Source organism: Necator americanus, chromosome V, assembly GCF_031761385.1.
Source record: "Necator americanus strain Aroian chromosome V, whole genome shotgun sequence".
NCBI classification, from domain to species: Eukaryota; Metazoa; Nematoda; class Chromadorea; order Rhabditida; family Ancylostomatidae; genus Necator; species Necator americanus.
The window spans coordinates 20,064,326-20,086,860 of record NC_087375.1 but is presented as its reverse complement, the minus strand read 5'-3'; the positions used below and the strand labels follow the sequence as shown (position 1 = coordinate 20,086,860).

At 38.9% G+C, this 22,535-nt stretch overlaps 1 protein-coding gene across 3 annotated transcripts; it reads right to left on the bottom strand.

The window, feature by feature from the left end:
- Positions 1 to 1,631: 1,631 nt before the first annotated feature.
- RB195_014501 (uncharacterized protein) lies at positions 1,632 to 19,236 on the bottom strand (the record flags this gene model as incomplete). 3 transcript variants are annotated; one of them, XM_013446828.2, is made up of 12 exons in its annotated part: positions 1,632 to 1,754; positions 1,850 to 1,923; positions 2,007 to 2,145; positions 3,153 to 3,248; positions 3,317 to 3,511; positions 4,102 to 4,232; positions 7,688 to 7,779; positions 7,838 to 7,909; positions 10,834 to 10,958; positions 15,989 to 16,061; positions 17,439 to 17,501; positions 19,178 to 19,236. In XM_013446828.2, 12 exons carry the CDS (start codon positions 19,234 to 19,236, stop codon positions 1,632 to 1,634), a joined length of 1,242 nt encoding a protein of 413 aa, XP_013302282.2. The 3 variants fall into 3 exon arrangements, with proteins under 3 accessions (XP_013302282.2, XP_064060686.1, XP_064060687.1); XM_064204806.1 differs by lacking the exon at positions 19,178 to 19,236 and adding an exon at positions 18,308 to 18,411; XM_064204805.1 differs by lacking the exon at positions 19,178 to 19,236 and adding an exon at positions 18,308 to 18,411 and having other exon boundaries at positions 2,046 to 2,145.
- Positions 19,237 to 22,535: the final 3,299 nt, after the last annotated feature.

The window sequence follows — 22,535 nt, the reverse complement described above, 5'->3', positions numbered from 1 at the left end:
CGCTGCCGCATATGCCAAGGAAAGCAAATTAAGGTGGGGCCGGACACGTGATGCGCTTCAATGACAACCGTTGAACCAGAGTCGTGAGCGAATAGAGCAATATTAAACGCTCTCCAGGAAGACCACTGACCCGTTGGTCAGACTTCTTCACAACTTCCTTGAAAGAAAATGAAAGTTACTCTTCGTATCACACGCGAAAGGAGAAACCATTGGGCGACTCTAGCATGCGATCGGGACAAATAGAATTACTTGAGCCCACTCGATCAGTCAGCAAAACGGTCAAGGTGATCAAGCTGACGAGGGTGACCCACCACTTACGAATGGCTCACAGGTGAAAAATTTTCAATAAGAAATGTGAATTATTTCCGACGAATAACTGAAAAGAACGCATGGGAACTGAGAACTGTGAATCGTACGAAATCACAGCATTAAGCCCCAGACGAAATATGACTAACTTCTAAAACTTAATCAGCCCAACCATCTCGATCTTATGCGAGAGCTTGCACATAATCAATTCATTCGTCGCTTTTCCATATCCTGCAAAACCTTACGTTTCGCCTGAAGTGCCTATCCACGCCGAGTGTCCCCAGGTCCTCTTTCACTACCTCAGTCCAGAACTTTGGCCAGGTGGCCTCTTTCAGATCGAACGCTACAAACCCCTCAGAACTCGTCGAAGAAGGCTGGTCCCTTGAGATATGACCATAGAAGGGAAGACGGTTTTCTGTAGTCACTTTCGATTGCGGTGCATGATGTTGATATCTTCCATGTGTCATCCGCCGGTACACCACATCAAGTTCCGCGTAAAGCACTTCAGCATGAAGAAGCGGATGGCTGTTCCTAAAGATCTCTCGCGGTACAGCAGCGCGGCTTATATAGTTCCTGTTCGTACATTTCCGATGCGTGCAAAACGCCTCATTGCGTTTAGTTAAAGAAGGGCCACCACGTGCAGTTAGCAATCAGACTTGTATACGCGGTAGACGAAATATCGAAAGTACAAACATTTTTACTACTAAACTTTTTTTGCCAAGCTATGGTAACTATACATATAGGATAAATGATGACCCTAGAAAAGAACAGAAAAGGAAAGATCAAAGTTGAGAAGTTCTGGAAGGAAAAATAATAATTGAAAGGGAATTTAAGATATCTGGATCAAGTAAAGCTTGAGATAATGTTGTTGTTTGAAACCAAGCGCATAAAACACAGCAGCTTGAAACATTGTGAGAAAAAAGAAAGAAGAGGTAAAACTGCAGCAAAAATCCTAACCATTAATGTCGCAACTGATGATGGCGGCACAAATGGAAGAGATAATGACCTCTGAACGATTAGGTTTCGGTGCAGCAAAAATTCCTAGCTGTAGCCTCTGATCACAACGGAGAATACCATCTGATATATTTCTAAACCTATTACTTCAACATTATGCTTGCATAGATCTGATCTACTTAATGCCTGAATCATTTTGGAGAAGCTCGCCTTTGCATAAACTCTCTCTTTCACCTGTATACCTATCCAAGCTCAAATAATCTATTTAACTGTATTGGGCATTTTCTTTACAATTTAGCACATGTTACAGGACCAGTTCAGAACAACTTCTAGACCGTACTTATATGAATTTATTCGATTGTATGAAATTGCTACGCAAACTGTGTAGGCCTTTGCATTGTCAACGTTCCTCGTTTTAATCCTCCGGAGCCGTCAAGACCTAGTTTCGACATTTCCGTTCGTATAAGTCGTTCCATTTCGTACCCGTACTTGATCTCAAAAAAACTCTTTCAAGTGCTTTAATTTGACCGCACACCGTATGAAGACAAAAAATCGCAAATTTTTCGTAATTCTCTCATCAACAACAAACCTGATTTGCCAGGTAGGCAGAAAGTACAGTCCATGCTTCGACCGTAATCGGACAAATATCATTCGGACCATGATCTAAACATCTTTCAAATCACTATGTAGGTGTTGGAGCCAAAATAAGCGCCGTGATCATCCGCAACGAGTCACAGATCGCTCACGTTCAGCTCTGTTCGGCCGTATTAGGGAATAAAGTTGACCTAGGCATTCAGAGTGTGAATCGATATGCGTCAGACTAGCCCTGGACGCAAATCGTTGACGCGGAACAGAGAAGGACGAACATGAAGCAGAGCCAGTTAGCTGAAGAGAAGAAAGTGTGGAAGTTTTAACAGTGGGTTAACAACAACTTCTCAAGAAATCTTGTTGAAAATAAGTTTACAAGTTAGCGAATTAAATGAAACCTGAGCAAACTGGTAAAGGAAAGCTTAAAAATATGTACCGATTATGTCGAGCCGGGTGAGCGTGACTCATCTTCCATCTCTTTCACCGCTTTCACCACACTCTCTGTCCTCTCTGCCCTGTTCTAATCGATATCGCATCACGCTCACCAAACGCAATCGACCATAAATGTGAAGGAACTGAGCGTCGAAGGAAAAAAATTGACGAAGAAGTTTTGTCAAACGTCAAAATATGCAAACTAAGAAACTATTAGAACTAAAATGAAAAAAGAAAAATGAATAAGTGAAAATTATGAAAAAAGTACTGTATGATGACACACTGCTATAAATGAGTACAGTATCACAAATGCTTTCTTTTTCAAAGGAGTCGATAAATGTGCGTCATCACCGGAGAAGGGAGACAACAAGAAAATGCACTTGATTGACTTCGAAGGTAAATAATTTTTAAAAAATACAAAGAAAAACTGAGGAACACAAATGAAGAGGATCACGTACAATGGAAACAAAATCAATCTTTCAAGTTTTGATCGACTCTCGGAAGGTAGAAGTAGTATTGATACGTCACCTAAGCTGAGAAGGAATTTATAGACCAGTTTTATTTCAAAATAATTTGCTATAAACTTGTGGCGGCAATGAATAATTGCAAGTTCGTTGTGTCCTCATACCCTCTCTCTTTGCTTTTTTCTCATTTCAAGTATACTACAAATACACCAGCAGCTTGTAGTCTTAGGCATACTCATGCATAAAAAAATAATTCAAAATAGTGTTGAGCTCTTCGAATTCTTCTTTATCGTCTAGAAAAAGTTTTGTTTATTGTTATCTGAGTGAAATGCAAAAATATCTAATTTTCGTGCCAGGAACCAAACACGAATCAATTAGTTAACCAAATTATTTGATTTCTAAACGAACCTCATCCAGTGCACTGAGTTTTTCAACATCAAGTAGTGATTTAAAGGACTTGTCTCCTTCGCTGGAAATTGAGTCCTCTTCTCGACTAGGAGCTTTCTGAAATTCTCTTCTTCTGTGTCGTTTAAAAGAAAATCTAGGATTCTTCCATGAAGAATGAACTACACCTCTAAGCTTAGATGGTCGTGTTCCTGAAGTTGTGTAGCCGTTTGATTGAGAGCATTCGCTAATCGCTCAAAATACACAGCAGAGACCCGCTTCGGATAAGATGCGTAGGATGCACCAAAATCACGTAAGACATCGTAAGAAGTTGATGGATCTCCTAGTCGTCGCATTGCTTCCGACATAGCTGTCACAAACCTCTGAATTACTAGGATTTCACCTAGATTTCCTCTTCAAACAGCACTCTGATACTAGAAAAAATGAAAGTGCTAACCCTACATAATTAAGCCATATTATTCAGGAGAACCCTCAAAGACCTCTAATATAAATCTATTTGCTTCTTCTCCTCAAGCATAATCTTCCGTTTTTCCATTTCCTTCAGATTCTGAGTTTCTCATATTTGTTTCCTCCAGCAACTTTGTATACTAATTCCACTACGAGAAGGTAAAAATTTGTTACCACGTCTTTCGAGCGATCTTTCGAGAACAAAATCGTTCTTTCCAATCTTTACTTCGTTTCGTTTTCCTTTCACTTCTGCAAAGTCTTCCCAAACTCAACGCACTATTATTCAGATTCAGAGCTAAAACCTCCGAGACCTCGTGAACTATCGCATGCAAGACTGCACCGCCTATCAAAGTCCTTGGGGATGTGGCGGCAGCAGTAGGTGGCTGAGATATCGATGTCCTCTCGTTCTCCCACATATTCTGATTTATACACCAGGTGATAATAACTGCCCTATGTTCATAAGAGGCAAAGGTCCATGGAAAAATGCAAATTTCCGACAACTCACCTGTACATGAATTCTAAAGTTGATGTGGTGGCGCCAATTGGGTTCACCCTTCAGATCAATGTAAGCAAGATAGTGAGGATTTTCAGTGAAAATCATCTCGAACGTGCGTCTTCCAAGTTCATAAGCGGTGGCTGAAAGCTGATATTATAGCGTAGAGAACAACGCTCTTTCAGTTATCAGGAAATAGTAGGAAATGGGATGTATTAGGGAGCGCAACAGACTCAACACTTCCCACGCTTTAAAAACCATCTGAATTTGATTTTTTGCTGCTATCACTTTTTTAGTTAGTAACCGAAAAAAAGAATAATAGCTGGAAGTAGTAGTTGTTTCCAGAGCATGAGATGTTATTGAGCGAAAATTTTGAAAAGATGGATCAAAGGAAGAAAATCAATGAATCCAATGATCGAAATCGATCATCGAATGATTCCAAAGCAGGAGAGGCAATAAGATGCCGAGTTTCTTAGTGATATCTGAGTTGAGGATTGAAAAAGAAGCACTGTACGAAATATTATAAGCAGTATTATACAAAATACTCAGCGGTCCTTCGCATAATACTGCCTTCTTCAATGCAGTCACAGTCTTCTTCTATTCACCAACGTTTCAACTTCCTAGGAAAGCTTTTTGTCGTCCATGCTGGTGTAGTTTTACCAGAGATTTCTGCTGCGGTGTAGATATGAACGACTTGACAGCAGCGTATGGACAACCTATTCAACGAATATCAAAGCAAGGAAATCTGACAATGATTGATAGACAGCTCTGTAACCGAGGAGGAGTATAGAATATTAAAGGTGGCCTGTCATAAAAATTGAAAAAGGACAATCTTGAAATTCAATCTAAAAACTGAAGATATACATTTTCCATAGAAATCCAAGGAAACATAGGTAAAATCGTTATAATCCGAAGTGTAGGTGGAGAACTAATGGTGCTTTGAGCGCTAGTAAATATCTGGTGATAATTCTCTGTTTTCTTCTTCAGGTACGGGGAAGTCCTAGCCTATGAGTAAGAATAGAAAGGAGAGAGTATTTATATTTTCTTGTTATGCCAACGAGGTTTAGGTGAAACGTTTTTATTGGCCTGACGTTTCGACATGTTCATGTTGAAACGCTAAGAAACTACTAAGAAACTACTAGCGCTCAAAGCGCCATTAGTTCTCCACCTACACTTCGGATTACAACGATTTTACCTATGTTTTCTTGGATTTCTATAGAAAATGTAGCCATTCAGTTTTTAGATTGAATTTCAAAATTGTCCTTTTTTCAATTTTTATGGTAGGTCACCTTTATTATTCTATACTCCTCATCAGTTACAGAGCCCCACATGCAGTTCCTTAACATTATCCAGACACCAGTACTTAAGGATACTGCACAGTGCGTAAATCTCATTCGCTTTGGTGACAATCTTTAATAACGCGGTGGTTTACCAACCCAGCTAGTCGATGAAACTGGTCAGCTGTTTTCCTTTTGAAGGTCTTGCGTGGTGTACTTGGAACAATATCGAGGATTGGCGAGGTGAGAGGAGGAGTTGATGGGATATGCATGGTATTAAAGACCTCGAACCATTTTCAGGCCTTTGAAAAAGAAAGGAGAGAGTCCACGGCGTTGATCAGCCCCTATTGTGGTTGATGCCTAATCGCCTACATGTTCGATTTCAATCCAGAATTCTTTGAGGTTTATGAATGCGGGTGCAGTTATACAGTGACTTGCGGTGGCGAGCCAATCTATGAAGTCAGTTTTTTTATCCGCCCAAAACGTCTGAAACCATTTTATCGACCTCGTGGGATGAAGTGTTTGATTGGCTCTAAGGCGGTTTTGAACCATCGAAAAATCATGCAGTTAGAGCCGAAGCTCCTACGGACTGTCCTACAGGGTTATCTCCCTCTATGAGTAATTACTAAGAGTTACGAATTTTGAATGAAGGACTCGAACCTACTGTCCAGTTTAATTATTTGGGAGATTTTCCTCGTATCTGCAACCCGAAGTTAGAATTGTTTCATGCACTTGACCAAACCAAGCATTTATGTTTTTCAGCAAAATTAAATTCAAGATTCATTAATTAAATTAAAGGGAAAGGAGCGTGTGAGAATACCTAGAGCGAAGTAAATACACCCGTGATTGGAGCATTTAGAAGTCCTATGCTCACCCATGGCTTGAACTCGTCCTTTTTCCGCGTGCTAACTAGCTTGAAGTCAGCATACCATGAATGTGACGTAGTGAGAGATTCAGTGAGAAAAGTTAGAGATGGGGTTGCAGATTACGGACCCTGGGTATTTCCGCTCATCTCTCCCTAGTCATCGTAAAAAACGGCGTGGAAGATGCACGAAGATTAGGGAAAGATGAGCAGTTGCAACAGGCCAGCCTTGTGCCCGCGCGGCGTCCATGAGCGAGCAGTCGAAGATCAACAGCAGCATAACATAAATTTGACATGCTGTGGATTTCTCATTGAAAGCTTCCATACCACGTCGTAAAATGCGCAAAACCTGGTGGTTCCGTTCATCTCTCCGTTGTCGCCGTGAAAAACGGCATGGTAATCGTTTAGTTCCCACGAGATGCATTAGAATGCGCCTCTATGTACACGTTCCGTTCCCCTCAGCAGTCTATTCATTAAATTAACTAGAGTAGGGTGATAAGAAGACCTTCTTAAGGCTCGCTTGTTGATGCGGCGCGTGCACCAAGGTGGCGTGTTGCAATACAAGCCGTCATACAAACGGCGGCTTCCGAGCAGCTTTTTTACAACAACTACGGAGAGATGAGTGGAATCACCTAGTTTTCCGCAATCTGCGACCCTATATAGAAGCTTTCCAAGCAAAATCCATGCCATGTCAGATTCAGTTTATGCTGCCTTTAGTCAGTCACCCTCCTCACCAGCCTATTAAAGTAAAACCGTGTACGCCATATTCATGGTATTCCGCCTTTAATATGCGTGTTTTCAAAAAAACTCTCAGAACCTGTCTTTTCTTTTCAGCTTTTTTCACTAGGCATCAAAAATGGTTTCTGAAGAAAATACGGGAGCCAGACAGTGCGCTTGTTCTTGAATCCGGGGAAAAGTGAGAGTTACAAAGAAGTTAGAAAGAGTCCTGTTTCCGTCGCACTATCCTCACAACATGATTTAGCCTGCAAAATAACAATGAGTGCCGCCCTCTAAACGTGCAATATTTTAGAGATGAGTAAACGTATCTTCGCCTTTTCAATTCCGATGCATGAATTTTTAGCGATGTTGCTCCGAACAAAAGATCAAACCGAGAGTTTTTCTCACTTCAAAGGGTGAAATAACAGAAACTTTGCCCAAGTAGAATTATGCAAAGAAAAAGAGGTTCTACAGCTTCAATTCCAATTTTCCTCATGTCCAAAGTTCGTGGAGACGGAGGAAGATATCCGATTCAAAACAAATGAAAAAGTCTGGAGAACTCCCAAATATTCGATTGTGCCGGTGATCGGCGGTGAATATGATGGCAAGTCTATCGCCACGACATATTATGGTATGCGCACAGATGCTCGCCAATACCAAATAGATTCATATGTCCATCTATCAAAGAGGAGGCAGGTGTAGAAGAATTGTAGGTGAGTTCTGAGATCTCTGACATGCTCACCTGTTTCCATTCGGTTCCATTTTCGGGTCAACAATGCTTTTTGATGAAGAGTAAGTCCTGTTACACTACACACAGCTTTTTTACGAGGATGCCTAAAACGTACCATCATTTGCTGATAAACAACGGCTTTTGCATACACAAAAATCCTGCCTTCTATGACATGTCTTGGATCTCCTGGCCGGACATTCAGTCATGCATCGACGTGCGGTCTCGGGACGTGAGCTGAAAAACAACAGCTTTCACTGTTGACGAAGCAAAACACACAGACGTACCATGTGCCGAAATCAATTATCGAAGAGAAATTGTGAGTTTAGTTATTGATGTATAAATGAGCTAATTTCTCAGAATCTTAGTCCATGTTCAAAACAATTTTTCCAGGGTCCTCCATAATTTTTCGAATAAAAATTTTAGATTAAAGACGATTTTTTTCCTCTCGTTCCGTTTTATTCTGCTCTTCTACTGTTGGCAAATTACAGTATTAGGTTGAAAAAATTAAACTTAGGGATGTACAGTGTGCGAAGAAACTTGTCAAACACTTGCTCAATTTCTTCAAAAGAAAGAAACGATTTCTGATTCTTGTGATTTATTAACGTCGACATAAAATGGGATGAGGGCGGCAGTTTTTTGTTTTATGAAGGGGAAAAAGAGATTAATTTAATTAAATAGTTATTCCGTCGAGCAGGCAATCATCAAATGTTTGAAAAAAAGTTATTGCCGAATGATCGTTGATACCGGATGCTACTTGGGATAAGAGAAAGCGTCTGGAACTTTCCAGAAAACCTTTTTTTTATTCTCCAGCGACAGATTATTTTTAAGAGAAAACAGGAACATTCACTTTCTATGAGCATGAATAAATGATAGAAGACGTTTAGTAGAAGAGAAGACGTTGATAGAAGACGAAGATTAAACATTACGAACAATAATGAAGTTTGTAATATTGAACAGACGGCAACAGTTTGTAACGTTTTGTGAAAATCCGGTTCAACCGAATGAATTACATAACTATAACGTTCAGCAGAATCCGCTTCAGCAAATGTTGAATCGTTTCCTCTTTAAAAAAAAAATGCGATGTGGACTGTATAAACTCAGTGTGATCCAAAAATTAGGTGGTATTATAGAAGGAAGAGCCGTCGAGAAAATATGAAATAAATCTCATGAAGAAACGAAATAGAACCTAATTTCTAAAGGAAGCTAACATAAATAAAAGAGGAAGACATGAAAAGAGGAAAATCTATCAAAGGAAGAAATGGAAAGGAAATATTGGATTGCAACATCATTTTGAGCTATCATCGACTGGAAATCGTAGGTAAGAAACCCTAATAATCCATCACAATGATTAGGAAGACTCGAAAAGTATCTCGAGTTCGCCTAACAGCTTTGCAGCAGTCAAATCCAACTTCATAAGAGTAGATTACGACTAATCTGAACTAGATAGACTTAGCCCAGTTTAGGAACAGAACACATTCGCAGCTGCCTCGCTCAGAGCATTTCATAGGATTGAGCGTTTTTTCTCTTGTTGTTCTTTCAGTTTCTCCGGAAATCTCAGTGGAATTTACAAAATACTGGAAGTGCAACGAATGATGGGAACAACGCTTCCAAGCAAGATTGATAGACGAGTGTGATTGTTTATCCGGCGTGATTCCGGGAAGAAAACTGAATAATTACAAAGCTGTTCTTTCTATGGTTAAGTTATGGTCAACAATCAGGTCATTTCTGTAAACACTGCGTGAATTGGCCAAACTATTCGGTTTCATTATCTTTATTAATTCATTCATCGTTAATACATCGGACTTAACTACTGGATGCACACAATATAAAAAATTCTAGACTTCGAAGACATTTTGGAACACTGAGTCTACTCATTATCTTCGAGCTCATCCAGGGTAAGGATTAAGCTCCACAGTTCCAAACAAACGCAGGTCAACAGCAGCAAAGAGGAGAAAGGCAGCAAACCATATACTATCGGAGAATGACGATCTTGGGATCTCTCTTTGATTTAGGAGTGTAAATCACGAGGAACTGATCACGCTTAATTTCCCCTAATTGTCACAACAAAAAAAAACGGTGTCTGGAACGACCTAGTCGATCGAATTTTCTTACGAGGCAACTGACTCCGCGAAACGTTTCCAACTATGACCTTAGGCTATAAGTTGCTACCATTGTCTTTTTTTCGCAAATATTTGGGAACATTCCACTCGTTTCTTAAAGATAAGCCAAATCCTCAAAGAGACATCAAAGAGGGCAATCTACAGACACATAAATTGTTTCGAAATTCTCATTTTACAAGAAATAAAAACAACTGTCTAATTTAGTTAACAATTTAACTAGTCGAAAGCAGGCGACGGCATCACACCGTCGCTCACCATCGCTTCTTCAGTGTTCATGAAAAGCATTATACACTGTTTCTGCTAACAGGCAAGCAATGCCAAAACATACCGATTTAGATAACGACTACACTGAGGAATGCGGAGGTCAACCACTACCTTCAAGATTTCGGTTACGTCACTGACTACAAGGTACTGGAGTAGGTTGACATCAATATCTCTGAACATCTCGGCAACAGAAGCTTAAACCTTAACCCAAGAGACTTTTTACATATGCTCAGTTTTACAATAAAATTCCCATGAAGAAGATTTGGGAAAATTTTTTCTTATTATAGCATTTTTTCTTAATATGATACCTTCCTTGTTATTTTTGTCTCCCTCTGCTCGTATTTTTATTCTTCTCCTATTGAAAATAATATGATTCTTCCTTGAGTACTATTCATCTCGCAGGGAGAGGTAAAATAGCTGTGCAGGGAAAACTGACAAAGCGTGAAAGTTGTTTTTGTAAAAAAAAAAACTTGTGAAGTTTTATAAGGATCGTTATTTCAGCATTATCTTCTATGATTGCACAGTTGAAAAACCCTAGAAAATCGCCCGCTTTAGGGAACTTTCGCCTCCCATATTCATTTCATCTGCACAGGAATTCGTTCATGAAACACGACATCTTCTTAGCACTTCCTCTCAATCAAAGGTCAGTGCAGAACCCAGAGAATAAGTTGGATTTTCTTGAAAAGTAGGAAAAAATAGGTTAATGAAGTTTTAAACAACATTATTATTTATTCCCAATCATAATGAAAGGAATAGTGCTTAATGTGTGCCTACCGTACACTTCCACCTAATGCTTTGGGAGGAGATTGTGATCGTGGTCGATGCTTCAATGATAGCGAATCGGACGATTCTGTATTCCCCATGATGTTGAACAAGAAATAGAAAGTAAGTAGAGTTTCCTGAAATCCAGATATATATATATATTTATATTTATATACGTTTGCATGATGCGGTGGTGGATAGCCAAACCAAAATTCGCCAAAACTACACGAATTTCTTCCGTCTAAAATGAGGATCAAAAGTTTCTAGAAGAGGATATGGGGTAAACCTAAACGAAAACGGAACGATAGAAAATAACTTGCCGGCTTCGGCAAGAAAAACGAATGGTTACTAGAAACTCACGAATTAGTTTCCAACTTAAAAAATCCAAGATAACTGTATATATTTCAAATGCGGAGCAATTCCGAATAATGAGGATTTTCTAAGTTAATTAATGAGTGAAAAACAGTGCAACTTAGAGAAAGCAACTATTGTTTGTCAGAAATGTTTCAGTAGAAGAAACATCCGTATGTGTGCAAAAAAAAAATCGGAATAAATAACACAAATATTAGCACTACTTTTTGTTGAAAAGGCTTATATTATTAAAAACTCGTGTGTGGATATCTCACACTTCTGTAGCTAAGGAAAAGCGCTCATCTTTGACAAAGAAAAAAAAAGATTCCTGTGATTGAAATAATCACTGTGCTATTGGAAAAGGTCATTCATATTTCTTTAAGACAGGAAAATTAAGTACCAGCTTGCCTAAGATACAACTGATCTCTTCAAGCAAACAGCAGTTTTCCCTTTTTCAATGGCGTTCTCCAGAAATTCATTGAACAACCCAAAAAAATTGAAAAAAACAATGTGTACACATGGTCTAACAGACCGTAGAAGAGGACCAAATGTTAGGTTATTTCTGTACGGAGACTTTTGGTTTGTTAGAATATTATGATAGCCTTTATTGGTAGATTCTTAACACTGGAGGGAAAAAAAAAACCAAAAACACCACTCCTAAACATTTTTCAGTGGATCTTGAGGAGAACATTAGGAGGTGTCATAAAAAGGAATGGATGATCACAGACATTTCGTTCTACAAAACTATTAACTAAAACGTTTTAATTGATTAGTGATATGACGTAATGACTAGCGCTAAAATGAGTTCCTTCAAAAAGAGGAGAAGAGCGAATGGATGAAGAATTATTTATCAAAGCAACAGTTGAATTTATCTGCGGGCAATTGCTTTGATCTCTTCCGCAAAAACTGTTCCTATGTTAAATTTCATATTATTTTTTATCTTTAGCGGTAACGCTGCTGTCTTTTAATAGCTTATTCCTCGAAAAAGAGGTTCTTTGACTCAATTTTTTAAATCTCTTTCGGCCATGCGTTAGATCGCTAAATCAAAAGTAATAGAAAAAACATGTAACATTAAACAAAGATGAGGGGAGAGATGACCTTAAATGAGAACCCTTTGCATCCCATTGAGGATGTCAAAACGCGAGACGACATTACGAATCCTGATGTCTAAAGTGTTTTCGTTGGGTTTTCGGTCACATCGCAATCTTCTGCGGGGAATCCCACAGGGAATGCTAGGAATAATATGACATTTCACATCTTTTCGCATTCCTTTTATAACATTACGCACAGGGTCATGAAGTTATAAGTGAACGAAGATCCCAATAACGAAGAACGAAGGTCCTGATGAAAGTGTGAGTCTATCATTTGATTAGTTACAGATGTTAAATGTTGTAGCTCATTTTATCCATGGCTCCATCCTGAGCGAGAAGTATCGAAAGCATTTATCAAGAAAGAACTCACCGATAATTGCAGCAGTAGAAGTGAACGAGAAATTGGATAGATAATATTTAAGAAAAAAAAACCCTAGAATGAATTTTATCCAGATTCGAACGTAAACAAACTACCACTACCAGAAGTGGAAAATTCCTAAACCTTAGCCACTAAGAGAAACATCCAAGACACTAACAAATAAGCGGTGCCATTGGCAACCACGAATTTCCACTTCTGAAAGGAACTATACAGCTCTGGCATTGTAATATCGGCTTTAGAAAAAAAAGTGTTCAGCAAGGGCAAAAACAGAATCGATGGGCCGCGTTAAACCACATTAGATCTTTTAGGATGGATTTAAAGTGAAAATCAAATCACAATCATTTAAAATTGTTGCGTTAAGCTTTTGAAACCAGAACAACATTTTTCGTTCCCCTAGAGAGTAGCAGACTTGACGGAGTAACACACCAGGAAAACTTTGTCTGTCGCTGTTTCTGATGGTGGATCTCGAAGGAAACTGCAATACTGGAAAAACGAAAAGAAATGCACTTTATAGAAAGGGAAAATGTACTTCTTTATACTTCATACTTCGCAGAGAAATAAATATTAGCTTGTTTCGTGTAAAAATTAAGAAAACAAACCATTAAAATCCGAGTTAGTTCGTTGTGATATAACAAAAATTGGAAGAAACGAACAAGTGCACTAAAACTACGTCCCCACAGAAGTGGAACCTAAAGATAAAAATCCAATTTATTTTGTAGACGTAAGATTGTCGGAATTGCAAGAAACAAAGCGTTAGAGCGAAGCATCGGTCATAAACTGGTGTAGGAGAGAGGTTGGAAGGGAGGGCCATCGTGTGGGTGGAGCAATCGGTGAGACTACGCAGCACATGATGTTCTGGCAATGGTTTGCCGCAAAGCTGCGTTTTCTACCATCTATGAGTCTGATTTGAATGTCACATGGAAGGACCCGGAATCCGCGAACGAGGTGCTGTTCGTGTCGTCAAAGAAACAAAGAAATAGAACACAGAAATTCGCGGAGACTAATCCAGTGGTGATCGATCACCACATGGGTGGAGACCGCAGATCCTCTCTTCTTTTTTGCGAATTGGGGTTTAGTCGTTAAAATATCCTTTCTTTTTTCTTAAATATTAACTTTTTTCTCTTGATTTCAACTGCAGAACAATTATTCTAGACTCAACTACACAGAAAATATTAAATAAGTGACTTCTTCCATGTACAAAAGCGAAAGAAATAGAACTGAAAACTTTAGCAACGAATCAATAGGAGTTTTTTTCTTCTTTACAAAAGTGCTAAAATAAAAACAGCGGTTGCGAAGCACCGCTGCCTGCGGAACAAAATATTATCTCTTCGAAATTTATGAGCCAAAAAGAAGACAAGTTTAGAAAGAAGTGATTTTAAAAAAGATGACTCCTCTGATAATGCATAGAAGTCGCTATATTTGTCGAAGATAGAGGATGATGGATGGAAACAAGGAAAAGGATGACAGAATCTGAGCTAAAAGTCCGGAAAATCTTTTCGACAACGTTGCAGGTCCTCAGGGATTGCCATTTTCCTCAGTCAACCCCATCTTTCCTTTTCACAAGTACAGAAATCCTTCAAGTTGATTTTTTGGTTATTCGCCGGCTTTTTCAAAACGCTGACGAGAATGCAATTCGGTATTGGGAGTTTCAATTGATCGAAACTCGAAGGAACATTGGATTGTGAAGACTTCACTGGTTTTCCTGTCGTTTATACAACAACTTTTCATGTTCTTACTTTCAAATCGACCAGCAAAACTCTCATAATTGTTGGAACGAAGATAAATAATTTAAGCACTCCTTTGATGTATCAGAAGAGTTAAAACGTTCTGGAGTCTGCAAAATTTCAGTTATACGACACTTTGCTGGAGTCGTTGTCTGAACATTGAATGAAAAGGAGACTTCATTTGTATGCGTGCATGAATTACCGACACTCCAGAAATATCACTTTGAAGTAAGGAAAATTTACTCTACAGTACGCCAATTATATTGTGAAGTATGCAAATTGGTGTCTCCTGTTCTACATTTCTCAGCATAAATGTACAGTACAAAGAACTACGAGGAAGCAGAACATACGAGGCTGAGCATCGTGAAGAAGAAAGAACTGGACCTCGTTCCAGTAGAGTATGGGAATTGGAAAGCAACGATAGGCTCTCAAATGTAAATATTCGGTTCAAACAGTGATTCATCTTTCAACTCACATGACCAGGAAAGGAGTGAAATCTGCAGCAAGTGCATCTCCAGATAGATAAGCTAGCATTGCCAAAACGTCTTATAGGTGTCAGTGGGTTCTTCTTTTCAATCCCAATGACGCTGATGTCTCCAAGATTTAAAAACTTCTGTTTTCATAGCAGTGAATTCGGCAGCATTTCTTCTTGGAAGAGCCCAAAAAAGCATGTCCTTTGGAACAGCAAATAATGTTGAAGACAAAATTATAAGGTAAGAACCAGGATTGAAGAGAATATCAGGCATAAAGGGAAGCAATTAGAATTGAAGTAACTGCTAGAAGGTATGAAAAAACAAACTTTTCGGCCTACCAGAGGGAATTCAGATGTTCCTCCGAAAATTATTGCAAACAATTACCTCTGTATTTTTTACGACACACAAGAATAATAAGGCATTTGACGCTGGTAAAACAGCCGCTTATTTCTATTGACTTCGTCGTTAGTCACGCTACTCGTTTCAAATGCGATTTTTTCCTGCCCATGACGAAGGTCGTACGAGCATGGCGCATGTAAAAGTAACTATTAAACCATGTTACGTTAGCATTAGCATAAAATCGCTGACCTTCTGCTCATTTATTTTTTTCAGGTACACTTCCGTTGCGAATTGAGAAAGTTTCCAACTTGTATATATTATAGGGAATGAAGCAAGAGATAGGCTATGACTCTTAAGACAGCGTATAGACTAATTAGATTCGTGGCTCAGTTCCGTCCTTTAACAAGGATTTATTTGCTGACACTGCCCTCCTACTATGACACTCCTAGACATAATTATTTTGAAAAAAATAGAGCTAAAAATGAAGTAGCTCGTAAGTTAGTGTTTTTTTAGGTGTACAGTTCTTTGTTTGAAGGTCAACAACTTTTAGAAACCATTCCTAAAAACCACAACTAATAATTCATTAATAAACAATAAATGTTCTTTCGTTCTCGGCACACAATAAATGAATTGCGTTTTCAAAGACAGCGTTCGGGCAATGTAGAGATTTATCTAGAAGAAAACGGCGCTTCGTAGGATAAATGTTTTGCAAGCACCGAACTAGAACTGCGAAATGCGAAACTCGGCCTACAAATCCACGCAAAAAATATGGACCAGTAGATGATTCCGTCACGAATCCACTTTGCATACCTGCTTTAACTCCACCAATTCTGTGAGAGCAGAGAGTAGCTTCGCTGTTTTCCGCATCTTCGCGATTTGATACCTGTATACTACATATGCATTAAACTCCATTTACTAAGAACGAAAATCCATCATTAAAATTTTCTCGGATACTGAATTTCAGCTCTGAAAATAGAGCAAAATCCCAAAGTTATACTTTAATGTAGCACATTTAGTAATGTTTGGCTTCGAAACTGGCTATTTGGTTGGTTTTGCTTATGCAGGAGACTGATTATACAACTTCAATCTATGTTCCTTCGGAAACGAACAGTTGAGTAAAAAAAACTATCGGGAGGAATACATAGCACCTCTACATTTACGGCCAAACTTGAAGAAAGCCTATCACAATATTGACGATGTCGAGATCTCTATGTAAATAGATAGACGTATAAGCGGAGTTTACAAATATGAGCCTGATGGCGTTCAGTTCATCCTATTAATACAGAAGTCGCGTGAATTAGCTATAGTTGTCTCCAACTATGTAACTTGTTATGGGTAGCGGAGTGGTGGCAACCCTCAAGGCGTCTGCGATTGTGATTGTGTGGCAGGAGCAGTTTGTGCCACTTTTACGGACGTAGCACGATGATGGAGGTCTTCGCGTCCTACAGCGTACTAGGCTGCGTCGTTGAAGAGACGGGATCACATCAAGCTGTTTCACACGCGCCTTTCTGGTGAAATTGAGCTCTATAGCACTGTAGTATAGTAGTAAGCCATACTACTAACAGTTTACCTTAAGATTACAACATAAACAATTTTGTGATGCGATGCCTGTTAAGGCATTGGTCCTGGGCTCATTCGCTGTAGGATCCAGTGTATGGAAAACCTGGTTTTCTGATAAATTGCTTCGATCACACCAGGTGGTACTGAGCCGTCCCATTAGCAAGACGGTATTACATGCTTCCTTTATTTACCAAAATTAAGACAAATAATAGTTTTTGAAAGGACCAACTACAGTTCTTTTCATTTTCTACTATCGTCTTTCATTTTTGCAGTTGATTTTCAAAATTCTCTTTGAAATTCGCATCCTATGACGAAAAATTCTCTAAGGACATTGAAAAAACCGCATTATTTGTGTGATGACCAAATACTTTGACTATGGAACCACAAAAAGAAATTAACAATTCTTGTCCTTCTTGTAATTCTATTTCCTAGGCTTCTGTTGTTATTCACAACACATAGGAGGGCAATACCTTTAGATAGGATTTATGGACCAACGATTACATTAAGAATGTTTTGGTCTATCCCAGAATGCCACAATATAGCGTTTGGTGACGAAAAAAAGGTGAATAGATGTTTTTTTTTTGCTTCATTGGATTAAATGTATCCAAAGAATTATGGTGTGAGGATTTGACTTTATCTCCGTTAACCGTCACCTCGTTTTGAGTCACTTCTCCAAAAATCAAATTATTTTAAATCCCACCTCGAATTTATTGCACGTGAGCCATTCTTTCCGGTGCCTCCATTTTTTTGTTTGCTTTCAGTGCTGGAAATGTTGAAAATTAGAATACGAAAATTCTCTGAAGTGTTCTGAGAAAAGTAGGCGCCTCATATTTCACTTGATTTTGTCAAACGAAAACTATAAAAAGTAGATGAATGTGTAATATTACGATGCTCCTATGTATAGTTCCTCGCTATGAAAACGTATTTATTCTACATCAATATCAACTGCAAAAAAAAAGCTGTAAAATGCTACTTTGCTGAAAGAAGAATCAGAAAGGTGAGGACTGGAATAGCGCTGCTACTCGAGTCATATGATAATCACACGCAATGTGGTTTTGCTGCATCCAACATATTGCACTATACCACAGAGAATTCGATATTCTACATCTCCTTTAAACCATGAAGGTCAAAATAGCGCTGATCTAACGGAGGTGAGCAGGGATTTGACAGCGACTACACGGTCGATGGTTCGAATGAATAAAGTTAAAGGATGAATTTTCTGGTGTTAATCAATCCGCTTGGGATGCGCCCTCACGTTCACTTCAATTCAGAATCGTTTGAGGTTTACGAAGGTGTAACTGGCCATACAGTGACTTGCAGTGGCTAGTCGATGTGTCAAGTCAGGGTTTTTACCCTCCCAGATAAGTCTGATACCAATTTATCGACCCCGGAGGGGTCGATGGCTTGGTGAGCACTAGGGCGGATTCGAACCTCCGATCTATCGTGCAGGAAGCAGAACCTCTAACCGCTACACTATACACGCCCTGACCGCCCTATTCGAATAAATTCGAATAAATATAATATAATATAGCGCCAATAAATATAATATATAATATAATGCTGACCAACCGTTCCATTCCAACGGGGTTCACAAATTGATACCAGAGTTGTCCGCGATGATTATAATACTGGCTTGCGAGAAACCTTAATTGAAGTCGAATGCGTTGACGCATCCCATGTGGAAACTTTACATTTCTTACAAAGGGTACGAAATAATTTTTGCAGAAGTCCATCATCATAGATAGCCGGTGTGTTTATACTCCAAAGCCACAACGGGACAACCTCAACTCGACTACACCCAGCCATTCATGCGGTATGTAATCGCTGTTACAGTGTAACCTTCGTAAATTAATCTTCTTCGTTCAGTGAGTGCATTTTCATGTTAAAATCAATACCTCTGCATGGCAAAATGAGGATAAGGTTTATGAGCACGTCATTCAAACAAAAACGTTGCGTTCCTATTCTGTAAAAGGGAAAGGTTGATTAAAAACAGGGTAGAAAGGGGCAAGAAGTCTCAATTATTAGCAGTCCCGCAGATAGGATCCGTTGTTTCTCTTTCGACAGTGCAAAAATAATATGCAGAACATCTTCTTCTGAAGAACTTCACGGTGGTTTCAGTTTAACAGCGACAATGAAACTCAGTTTGTTACTTAGCACCCACATTACGCGCGTGAAATTTACTCAACGGAAGTTCACTAATACTGTTTCGAAGAAGCGAAAGCGGACTCCTAGGTCTCGTCTCTATTCGGTGATTTAGTTCGATAAACCCCATGAAAGATGATACACTTTAAGAAATAATCAACCTTTCTTCTCTTAAAATTCGAAGATTAAGTGGCATTGTGGCTTAATGGATAGGGCGTCGGACTACGGATCTGAAGATTGCAGGTTCGAGCGCTGCCAGGGTCGACAGTCTTGTGGGTAGTTGCGACGAATACTCACCTAAATCCGCGCAGGGAACTGTTCCATGCAACTATACTTGGGAAAGATCTTGGTTCCATCGAAATTCATCTCTAACAAAAATCGCTTCAATTCTTGTTCTTAATTTAATTAAGTGGCAATACAAAGCGAAATTTTCCAAATTTTAATAGGTTCCTATGTGATTTTGTGCACAAAACACTGCTGCAAAAAAAAGTTTTACAAAAGAATACCTGAATTCTATACCCCACAGAATCGACTATTCTTCAGTTGAGTAATGCGATCCAAATATGTCCCACAAGTATGTAAGAAGAAGAAAACCAGGATCGGCTACAGTAACGCTTCTTCTATAGCAATGATGACGTTGTTTCTACACATTCATGACTATCAAACCTACTGACGATTTCTAGACAGTTAAAGTTCAGAGTTAGAGATCAAAAGATCTTTCCTTAATAAAACAAATTCAAGCTGCGAGTGTCTCGATGCACTTGGTAGTCTACGCTGCACTCAATCTTAACCGAATAAACACCCCGCGTTTTCGCCGTAATCAGGAAAGGGCTGACGATTCTTTGGTCTTCCTCCACAAACGCGCATCACGAAGAAGAGTGAATGCTGCCGCCTTGCACATTCAGATCTCGCCTCACCGACTTTAATCTGCTGGAAATGCACGGCGCACGTCATTTGAAGAGCGCTCCTTGATTTATTCAGACGCACAAATGTGAGGATTGAATTGGCGGTTTCACATCTTCCAATTATCTTGCAGAACGTGTAATTTCATCAAATTTTACGTGTGCATGTGAAGTCGACCGAAATTTGAAATAGTCCTCCCGAATTCAAAAGAGAATTCGTAAGAAAGTAGTTTCGCATTGGAAAAACTTCATTTCTTGCAAGACATCTGGAAAAACAAAGAAAATGTGTGATAGAGACCACGTTAAACGAATGATAAACGTTTAATGTGACTATTTTTCATATATGTTAAATGAGAAATGGCACGTTTAAATCAATGTGATGAGGTTTACCGGAAAGATAACGTGCGACTAACTTCAACAGACTTACTATAGTTTTTAGTTGCTGAACTTATGACTTTGTTCTGTAAACCAAATAAAGAAGGAAAAGAAGTCTTCTTTCTTGATTAGTTTTTCTTCTACCTGCACTAGCAATTACAACTCCTCCCTGCTACCTAAGATGCCTTCTGGCGCTTCGCTCCGAAGAACTCAATATCAGCTTTCATGAGCATAAATAAGTAGCGAACTTGTTCATCAACAGCACCTTTATGAAAACTCTAATTAGCTCAGAATCGTAAGCACAAGAAAATCACATGGTTCCGAGTCAGATTCTGGAATTCATAGCTCCCATATATACTATAGATAGAGTTCAGAACTACATATGTTGATGAATTTATCTTAATAGATTCCTCAAAAACTCATTAGGCCTGTGGAAATATCGGACAGTCATCCCATCGATGATTTCGGCTGCCAAATCTACTCAATAATAGGATTGCCGCTTACATTAACCCTGAAAAAAATAGTTTGGTTGCTAAGGGAATTTGTGGCTATTTCATTTAGAATCTATGCTAGAAGTACAGAATAAACCAGCAATTAGTACAACATAATGCTCAATGGCTAAAACGACAAAATAAAAGACAAAACAGAGTAAAAAGTGCATATACAAAAACTTTACTCTTTGAAATCAATACAGAAGGACGGAACAGACGTTCTCAACTTCCTCGTCCATCACTGTGGCTATTAATTTACTCGGCTAAGGATCATAAACAGCCAAACAAATGCGTGACATGACAAAGTCGATCTACTTGTAGACGACCGAAACGAACAGCTGCTTGAGGCCCTTCGACCAGACCTCACTGCGTCAGTGCATTCCTACGTGTCAGCATTTGCTGTTTTCGCAGCCGTCTATGAAATTTAATAGGTCCACATACCAATGAAAAGCAGCTGTAAGTGGTTCACATCACAATGGAATGTCGGTCGAGGAAAAAAACTGATCCTAACAATCAAAGGTAGGAAGATTTATTGCTGAGAGACTCGCAAGGAGAATGAGCCTTGACTCGGCTTTGAAAAAAAAGTAGGAGTAAGCTGTCACATGAACATACGTCTGCGTAATAGCCGAAAGAATTGTGCAGTATCCGAGGGGTTGACGAAACCCTCGCGGGACACATTGCGAGCGCTCGTTCGGCGAGCTCGGGAGCTCATGCACAAAGTCGTATAACAGTAAAAAGAGTGTTTGACAGCAAAATCATGACTCCTCGAGATACCAGTGAGGCTGACATGGGGTAGCTGTCTCATTCTATGATTAAGGTGGTGCTAAGAGGAAGTTGACTTTAACTGCTAGTCAGAAAAAGTCCGTTTATAAACGGGGCTCTAATAAAAGAAGCAAATTCCGTGTTAAAGACATGGAAAGATCCTGCTTTGTTGACCTAGTTCCGAAAAATAAAGATAGAAAGGGATTCCTGAAGCAGATGCCAGATTACGGGCACTAATTGAGAAAAATACTCTCATATAAATTATCTATAAATTGTAAGTAGGTACTTCGAAGGCGCATAATTTGTAGTAGTAATTTAACAACTGATAAGCTGAGAACATTAAAAAAAGCCTGCATGTGACAAACAAAATCGGGCAAGATATATGAATTCCCAGATTCTCAGAACAGATTCTCCACTGAAATAACGCCTTTTTGAGCTAAAATATTCAAAGCAACAATTTTCTTTCATTTGAATCTCGAAACATAAAGTGCCTGTTTTCATTGTTTGAAAACAAACAAAAAAATTGTGGATTTGACTACAAGAATTTGTGAGCCTAACCTTAAGCGATAAGGCTAAAAAGTTAAATATAGGCAGTCATATATCTCATGTAATAATGATCTCTGCAAAGCCTAGGCCACAAACACGTGTATTCCGCCACTAATGTTTTCTTAGAGTTCACTTTACTTCTTCTTTTTAGGTCATTCTGTGTTATTACATGAGATATATGACTGCCTATATTTGTCGCTATCAACAATGACACAAAAAATATTGAAAACTTCAGTCAAATCAACATTCGCTTAACAAAAGTGACTAATGTCAGCACAATCATCAAGTCATATGACAAATTTCTTCGTCTGTATGTAAGTCAGGAGTGTCAGAGAGGGATTTCTCGACAGTTTAGAGTTACCACCAAAACCTTAAATAAATATTAGACGGCAAAATATAATGCTTAGAGAAAGTGCTATCGTTTCTGCAGCACACTGAAGTATTTCATGCAGTGCAGGACAGCGAAACCTTTGATACAAAGCAGGGATCTCAAAAATTCCAAAATTCTAGTTTTGCTTGAGGATTTTGCAGTAGTGCTACCAATGAAGAACACACCCTTCTCGAAACTTAATTGTAATC